Below are 9,344 nucleotides of genomic sequence, written 5' to 3' on the forward strand. Positions count from 1 at the left end.
AGTACAGGTTGATCTTAGTCTCATCTGTCCAAAGAATGCTGTTCCAGAACTGGGCTGGCTTCTTCAGGTGTTTTTTGGCAAAGTCAATTCTGGCTTTTCTATTTTTGAGGCTGATTAATTGATTTGGCCACTCCTAACATTTCTGCTATCTCTCTGATGGATTTCTTCTTTTTTTCAGCCTCAGGATGGTCTGTTTCACCTCCATTGAGAGCTCCTTTGACCGCATGTTGTGTGTTCACAGCAACAGCTTCCAAATGCAAATGCCACACCTGGAATCAACTCCAGACCTTTTAACTGCTTAATTGATGACAGGTTAACGAAGGAAGAGCCCATGCAGCCTTGTTTTTTGTTTTTTGCAGCCTTCTGAGTCAATTGTCCAATTACTTTTGGTCCCTTGAAAAAGAGGTGGCTACGTATTAAAGAGCTGTAATTCCTAAACCCTTGCTCCAATTTGGATGTGAATACTCTCAAATTACAGCTGAAAAGTCTGCACTTTAAGCCCATATTGATTATATAATTGTATCCTGAATATGTTTTCGTAAACAGCTAAAATAAAAAAACGTGTGTCACTGTCCAGATATTTCTGGGCCTAACTGTACATTTAAATATTTTAGATATTAAAATACTTAACATTTTAATTAATATCAAAATGTTTCCAGGATTTGGCTACAAAGCAGAAGATGCATTAACACTGTTTGTAAATGTTAGACTATTCATTAATCTGCACTGATAACAGTAAATACATGTTTCCCAGGCTACTTAAGTTTTTGTTTGCTTTTTGAGGCCATCATGCCTGTGATCTGACATAAACAGGAAGGAAGAGAGATTTCCATTTCCTCTGTATGTTTATCTGTTTCGATCTTTTATCAAAACAAGACGTATGTGTTCAAGAAGGAGGCAAAGCGCTATGAAACAGGGTGTCAAACATGTAGAAAGTATTGCATAGGGTTTACTTTTTCTTTGTCTCATTTGTTGCCATTTCAACTGAATACTGACTATGACAATACAAGTAAAAAAGAAAAGGAATCATCCATTCATTGTCCTTTTCTTATACAAAGGCACTTTCTTCTATAGGTTCAACTATTCAAAAAAGTACATCAGAGAAGTTATTTTATAGTCTCAAAGCTTAAATTAGAGGCATGGAAAAAGGTGCACACATACACACATTAGAAATGACACCATTAATCATCAAAAAATATAAAAAAGTAAGGCCAGCTGTAAAAAAAATATTACAACCAAACAGCATCAAACTAGTGCTTACAACATTACTTGTATTCAAAGAAAAAAATAATGAACAAATATTAAAAATTCAAGTTTAGGAACTTATTTGAGTTTGGTAAATAAAAAAAACTCAAAAATGATACAACAATGTCACAATATGCTTACCAAAGACGGAATGCAGGCAAATTAAAAATACATACATTTATGGAAAAACTTTAATATTAATATTGTGGATAAAAGTGCTTGCCTTTAGATAAGATAAGATGAGATAGTCTTTATTGTCATTGCCACTTATGGTCTCTTTCAGATTGTCTCTGTTGATTGATTAAAGTACCTGGATGACACAACAAACCTGCAAAACAGGTCACATATAGTTTTTGACATTTTGGGGCTAAATCAATTTTTTAAAAATGAAAAATGTTAACATTTGGAGATATTCATATGATGGCACAATGATCAGTGATATAGTAAAACCTTTCTCATCATTTAACAGTACTCCATATAACGATCAACACGTTTCATAGCTTTGAATATAAAGGCCAGCTCATGGTAAACAAACAAACAAACAAACAAATAAAAAACAACTATATACAACCTATTGCAGTAAAGCGAACTTGTGGACTGGCCACAAATGAGAGTGCAGAAATGAGACCTTTGTCCCGAGTGAACGATTAAATCTTCAGATGTGAGACTCTCCTGTATCCTGCGTGCTCTTAGATGGCTGAGGATGACAGAGGGTGAAAGAGACGATCATTCACAAAGCATTTTTTAATGCATTATCATTTTAATTTGCTTTTGTTATCATAAATGAACAAACTTCTTCTCTAATACCGTGAACTCTTCACATTCTGTAATAAAAACATGTGCTTAACACTGAACTTACAACCTTGTTAAATCTCTACAGCAACTGAGCATTTAATTCAACATATTTTGCAGTTATTTAATAATGTCTAATAATATCATTCAGAGCCAGCTGTTAAAATATAAATAGCTGCTTACATTTGCTTTTTTGGTGTTGGAATATCCAAAGTCTGAGTAGCTTTTCCTCTGAGGCACACATAACCTGGAGAGGATGTTTCCATATTCTCCTCTTACCTAAAATTGCAACAGAAATTAGGCTATGAGTTTTGACACAAAAAAAAGCAGCAGAGCTTGTTTATATATTTCTGAACCCCCCCCCCCCCCATGACTTACCTGTTTAGAAAACAGACAGTGCATGACGAAGAGCATAACTCCCTGAAGACTGCCAAAGATGGTGAACAGGTAAGACATGGCGACAGTGCCTTCATCAAACTGGAAGCATCCAAAGATCCACATGGTGCCCAACAAACACAGCTGAGCAACTGCAGTAACAGTGAATGTCCTGCAGGAGGCAACAAAGACACAAAGATCGTGTGAAACCCTGTGGTCACATTTGAGCCACATTAAAATGACAGCCAAAGGAAATGTCCTGCTTTTAGGGAGGTGTTGTGTTTTTATTTGTATTTTAATAGAATTTACTTTGAAATAAGATCACAAAACAGCACACAAGCACAACACACATGCCTGACTGCAGAAGTTAGCCTGTGGTCATTTTCACGAGCTTACTTTATCTTCTGCAAACTGTCCATATCAGGATTTAAACTTGAAAACTTCTGTGCCAACTTCCAGACGGTGATGAGAAAGAAGAAGACATTCACCTGAGGAGAAACAGAGATGAGCTTATAGAAAAGCCCTGGAAATCTATTTTAGGGTTACTGCTCAACTCGATGATGATCTTCATACTTACAATGATGATGAAACTGACGGGGCCAAAGAAACTCCAGATGAATTCCAGGTTTAACCAACAACTGCAACACATTATGAGAGTTTGATTTAGCAAACACAACATCAACAACAGCTTTTGTTGATTGTCTTCCACTTCATTTTGTCAACCTGGTGTCAACTTGATGACCCCAGGTTACATTCGTACTTATGGTCAATTCAGAGTGTCCAATTAACCTCTGCATATTTTAGACTGTGGGAGGAAACACACACACACACGGAGAGAACATGTAAACCTGGGACTTTTTTGCTGAAAGGCAACAGTGCTACTTATCAGAGGGAACTTACTATCGCTCAGTGCCATATCCCTTGGCATTAATTATGGCCGAGATAGTGACGATTACAGCTGGGACTCCATAGCCTCCCGCCATCATGTATAACGTTTTGACATTGGCATTAAAGACCAGAACCACCATTCTGAAAAGTTGGATGCCCTCCAGACACATCCAGCAAAATGCTGCCAGGTAGAAAAAATGCAGCAGCCCTGCAACCACTGCACAGCCAACCTAATGCAGTAAGAAGAGAGATGACAACAGTGAAAAAATGACAAGGGCTGCTGAGAAATTGGGAGAAAGAGAAAGGAGGAAATTACTTGCTGAACTGTTGTTTATACTGTAAATCTTCTGCACCCCACATAAATCATTCAGTAGTTGTGCTGTTACTTGGTACTTTATTCTTGTGTCACAAACTTTAACTGCACTCATTTGGACAGTGCACGGGTTTTGTCTACACAAGCTGAATTTGGAGTATTTACCTGGTTCTCTGTACGAGCGATGCCAGCGAGAAAGATAAGCCCGGCAGTGAAGAGGCTGATGCAGAGGTGCAGGTGGATGGTGGTCCTTGGGCTTTGGATGGCGCTAATCAACGAGAATGTCAGGATGCAGAAGAACAGGCAAATTAAGGAAAGGGACAGACCCACCCAGGTGATCAGCTGCAATTCAAACTTGTTCTGTTGACACAGAGAGAGAGAGTGTGGATTTTTACGCTCCACAGAACATGACGTTTTGACTGTAAACTCTTAACAGTAAGAACTATGGGAAACGAGGCATAACTCCCATTTTGGGGCAGGGTATCATTGTAGCAAAAACTCAAATATTTGGCATAGTTTCATGGGGAAATCACATTTGGCAGAAGTAGCCAAATGTGGCCTTGAACTGTGACACCATTCACCGCCTGGCACCACCTGACTTCTGCCCGTTGAGTAATGATGAAGTCATTAGTGCTGTTAGGGAGTATCTGGTTGACAAGAACAATCTTTCTCCTGTAACATTTTCCGGGTGAGGCTGAGAACATTTTGAAGAATGTGTATGATTTGCTAATATTTCATTGTGTAGGTTATGTATCTTTGATTAGTTCTTACCTCCATCTCATAGAGAGCCATGAGCACAGCAAAGCTGCTCATGTGGGTGCAGGAACACACGGTGTATTCCGGGTTGGTCTTCACCACAGTGCAGCCACGAGCAGACCACGCCCCTCCGTCCTCTGAGGAATCCCAGAACACACAGTGGCTCGTTTTATTGGTCTGTAAAATAAATGAATACACCAGATCAATCAGGGAGAACCTGAACAGATGTTAATTGAAATCTTGCAAGAAAAATAAGATTTTTCTTTTCAGTTTACCCGCGTCATATGGTAGAAAGTGAGTTTAATGGGCTCTTTGAGATGGCTCGTGTTACTGTTAGTGACGGTGACAGTCACCACTTTGGAGTTGATCTTAAACTTTTGTTTCTCTGGTGGTTTCATCTTTCCGAAGAATCCATCTGCAAAGTCTTCCAGGTTTGCATAGCTCAGCAATGAAAGTGTTGTAAAGCCTATTACAGTCATGACAGGAAAATAAGTGACTTAAGTGGACATTCATTACTTGAGGGAATCATCTGTGCATTAAATGAAAGACGTTAAATGTGTTAATTAGATATTGTCATCACCAGGGTAATAAGAGCGATCTCCTGCAGCTGTCTCCAAGAGCATGTCCAACTGAGCTTGCTTTGATGACACAGTCACAGCCCCTCGGGGTAAGTCAGCCCCCTTATGAACCAGCACCTCCAGCTCTGAACCAAATACAAACATGATTTTTTAAATAAACATACATGTCCTCTCTGTGAATCTCTGTTAATACTGTATAACCTGCAGAGTTTTTTTGAATAGAACAATAAAAAGCAAAAAAAGGAAATAGCAGAGACAAATTCAGCTGCTTCAGTATAAATTCTGATTTAACCTGTGTGACTGGAGGACATATTTTCCCCTGGGGTCTCCATGAAGGGTCCAATGAGCCTCAGGGCATTCTCGACCAGGTTCAGAAAGATGGAGACTTTCCTGTTATCATTCAAGGCTCCACTGGACAAGAGCTGGTCAATCATAGACAACAGTCTCTGGAGCCACATCAGAGGAGGGAGAAACCGGAGACAGAGTCAGACTGAGGCAGACATTCAGGCTGCATAGCCACCTCAGGTCAACATAAACAAGGTGTGCACAGACATGACTGTGTGAAAACAATGTGACAGAACTTCATGTTTCTGAGGTTATGAGGCTCTGGAAACATTTCATTTAATGAAATGATATGTTTCATTAATGCTTCTTATTCTTATTCTTGATTAATGTTGTCTGTTTGCCCTGCAATGGTCTGGCGACCTGTCAACAGGGGGGCTCCCTGTGACCCTCAAGTGGAAGACACTGCAGTATAAAATGGATGAATAATAATGATAATAATAGAAATAATAATAATACAGACATACCGCTAATAGATCTTCTTTATGAGGCACTGTTGGATTCTCACTCACTGTCATCGCTACACAACTTTTGTTGAGCAGCACCACAACATCATTCGCAGCGTGAAAATTCTAGGAGAGTGATTTGGAGAGAATGTGACCTTAGTACGAGACATTTTGAACAACATGTTTGAATAATAGCTAAAACAGTTCGTGGTGTGGCTTTACCTCGGTCAAAATGTTTAGATCTTTGAAATCATCACAGTTTAACGCTGAGGAAACAGGAAATTTGATTCATTAAATCTACCTTCTGCTGGCATACATACACAAGGATGCATGGAAATGTTCTGTTTTTACAGGTACTGACAAAACACATGGAGCAGTGATGGATGGTGGAAAAAGTTGAATGCTATTGTGTTCTTACCAGTGCAGCGAAAACTACTGTTGCCATAGTTAGTGAACCCTGCGTGGCATGCACAGTAATGGCCACTGGCTCCACGGTGGCAGGTTCCATTTCCACAGATTGTCTTATGGAGCATACAAATGTCTGAAAAGAGACATTTTTTTGAGAACATAGCCATGGTCAATCAGCTCTGAAAGCAATCTTTTCAAGGCTCCTTAAAAAAAAGGCAGAATTAAAATAATATTTCCACTGTTCATTTTGATTCACTTTGTTCTACTTTGGTAAAACAGGGATCTTGAAACAACTATTTTGCAAGCATCCAAAACCTAATTACCACAGCAGTGACGGCAATACAAACAATTTACGGAAATGAATGAACTTGCAGTGTGTGCAGCATCATGTTATACCTCTTACCTTCACACTGTTCCTGAGTCCCGGAGAAATGAGATTCCCCAGATTTGAGTCCAAAGCCAGGATTGCAGACACAGTGATAACTTCCTGGGGTGTTGATGCATGTGGCATATGGACCACAAACCTCATCCTCCTGACATTCATCAATGTCTAATAAGGACAAAGAAGACATTTATGAATAATAGTTGTTTCTTACCTTCTAACAAGTACAATAACATCACATCACTGTAGTAGTATACTGTATATATAGTGAGTACTTTTCATGGTAAGTAAGGGCAATAATAAATATCTTACCTATGCACGTAACATTGTCACCATGACGAAACTTTTCTAATCTATTGGTTGAGATGAATCCATCCAAACAGATGCAGGAATAATATGGACTTGTGTTAAAACAGTTGGCACTGGGTCCACAGACGTCTTGGACCTCCAAACACTCATTGATATCTTAAAGGAAAAGAATGTGAAAAAGACAGAATGTGACTGCAGGAGTCAAAAAGCACTTTTGAAATGCAAATCACACTTGACTCAAGATCAGTTACCCTTGCACGTTGCAGATGATGCGGCTGAAAAATTCACTGTGAGTGATGATGATCTGAACCCGTCTTTACACACACAGTAAAAGGTGCCTTTCGTGTTGATGCAATCAGCGTCCTCTCCACATGGTCCGATATCTTCCGGATAATCATCATCAACAGCACATTCGTCAATATCTTCATTAAAGATAAAGATAAACATAAACGTGTCACATGAAGTGTTCGACATTGGAATAAACACTAAACATCACATGCTCGATTTTTAGTTTCCAGCTTCTTAATGCAAATCAGTAATTTGTGACAAATAAAGAAGCACACGTGGCACAACATGAGAGTTTTTCCATGAGGCATTATGTGTGGAAAATTGTCTGGTTTTTCATACCAATGCATCCTTGTGGCAAATGATTAAATCCGTTGGGACAGGATTGTGTTGACAGAACCGTGAAGACAGAGAGGCACAGAGCTGAAAAAAAAAGCAAGAAGACAACTGTCATTCTGGAGTTTTATCATCTGCAACACTAGCACCCATACTTTATCCACACTATCCACTTTAGATTCATGTAAATACAATATAATTTATTCCTATTTTTGTCCTGAAATTCATTGTCACAATCTGTACAGTCATATGGACACTGAGCACTGATACCCTGACCCGCACCCACCATAAAATACACAAGTTTTAAAAAAGGCTCTGCAACAAAATAGGCAAATACCCTCATTCTTTCCTCTGAGATGATCTCTTCCTGAGATTGTTCCAACAGCATCTGCGCTGCACAATTTAAAATTAACAACAAATCTGCTTCCTTTAAGTAAGGAAATATCAGATGGCATGGTTCAAGCGCAGAACATCCTCTGCTGAGAGCGTTACTGACACCTAAATAACGCCAGATGGATGCATTTATTTAAAAAGCAGGCAAATTCAATCCTTTGCTTTATTGCTGTATTTATTGATGTTTTGAGACACTTATTGCTAAGTGTCAAACAGGTGCAGTGGAACTGATGTGTGAACTGTAATATTTTCCCTTTTGAAAAACACATTTTTACCCTGATTTGATGTCAGAGGTAAGGCGGTAAGTACACAACATTTATGATAATGAGGAATATGAACTATTTTGTGACTACCCTGACAACGCTTAGCACTTAAAGTGGTGACTTAATCACCACAAGGAGATTTTCACCGCAGGACAGCAAAACCTGTGAAATAAAAAAAAAAAGTTTCTTGTTGGCTGTTGGTGTGTTGCATGGCAACACATTGTTTTCTTCTCTTATATTTGGTGACAAGTATGTGTAGAGCGTGATGAGTTCATAGTATATAAATATCACAAGGGGAAGAACAGATGTCTTCTGTGCAGTGGAGCCAGAGTGTGGGGAGTTTGAGGCAAATCTGCTGCGCTCAGCATCACTCTGCTTCCTTTTCTCTTAATTTATTTGGACTCTTTCACACACTACAGGAAAACCTCATGTCATTTTGTAATGTACAACTTTACATCCAGTGTAAAGTTGTGATAAAACATGAAATTTAAAATGGACTGTTAGGAAATGTATACATGTTTATAGAATGTGTCAAACAGCATCTTAAATAAAATGCAGAATATTTTGCTGTGTACTGCAACTAGTAGGTCTTCTTTCTAAAAGCACACACAATTATTTAATGCTCATTAGTTGTGACTCACCCAGCATCAGGAGATTCCACCTGCAGGTCATGGTCAACGGTGAACTGCTGTCCAGATCAGTGTACGGAGAGTTCAGACAATCAAAACATAAAGATGGGAACTCTTTTCAGTCAAATGATCCAAATGTCTTCTGTTCTCTTCCCTTCACTTCAAGAAAATTAAAATAAAAGAAAAACAAATCATGCAGTCAAGGATCAGCATCTCACACAATGACCTCTGTCTCTGACTTCTTCTCCTCTTTGAATCTTATCTGCCCTCACTGCTGAGGTGATACATTGGCTGTGATGACTATATTTTCTGGGAGGGGTTTTTCTCTCCCTCCCTCTCTCTCTCTCTCTCTCTCTCTCTGAATCACGCCTATAGACTTAACACATGCACAGGTTGCCAGAGAGTACAGCCAGGGGAAGTAACTATTTTCACAAGAGCAATACTTGACTAAAAAATAGTATGTCATATTTTTCTGTTTCTGCTTCTTTTTTTAAATTTTGCTTTCTGTTCTGTTCTGTCACTGTTGGACTCAGTGATATGTTCAGAGGAAAGGGGTCAAGAGGAGTTTAGACTGTGAGAATGGTCATTGTTTGTCAATGTCCTG

At 39.0% G+C, this 9,344-nt stretch overlaps 1 protein-coding gene across 1 annotated transcript; it reads right to left on the minus strand.

Moving 5' to 3' along the window:
* Nucleotides 1-929: 929 nt before the first annotated feature.
* Nucleotides 930-9,018, minus strand: LOC131474857 (adhesion G protein-coupled receptor E5). The gene is made up of 19 exons (XM_058652556.1): nucleotides 8,753-9,018; nucleotides 7,462-7,542; nucleotides 7,086-7,256; nucleotides 6,838-6,990; nucleotides 6,547-6,693; nucleotides 6,154-6,276; nucleotides 5,958-6,001; nucleotides 5,757-5,861; nucleotides 5,240-5,393; nucleotides 4,950-5,072; nucleotides 4,645-4,835; nucleotides 4,385-4,546; nucleotides 3,779-3,973; nucleotides 3,313-3,530; nucleotides 2,990-3,050; nucleotides 2,809-2,900; nucleotides 2,416-2,584; nucleotides 2,221-2,316; nucleotides 930-1,942 (listed from the first exon to the last, which is right to left on the minus strand). Exons 1-19 carry the CDS (start codon nucleotides 8,781-8,783, stop codon nucleotides 1,901-1,903), a joined length of 2,358 nt encoding a protein of 785 aa, XP_058508539.1. The 5' UTR covers nucleotides 8,784-9,018; the 3' UTR covers nucleotides 930-1,900.
* Nucleotides 9,019-9,344: the final 326 nt, after the last annotated feature.

The sequence above is a fragment of the Solea solea genome, chromosome 16 (genome assembly GCF_958295425.1).
Source record: "Solea solea chromosome 16, fSolSol10.1, whole genome shotgun sequence".
NCBI classification, from domain to species: Eukaryota; Metazoa; Chordata; class Actinopteri; order Pleuronectiformes; family Soleidae; genus Solea; species Solea solea.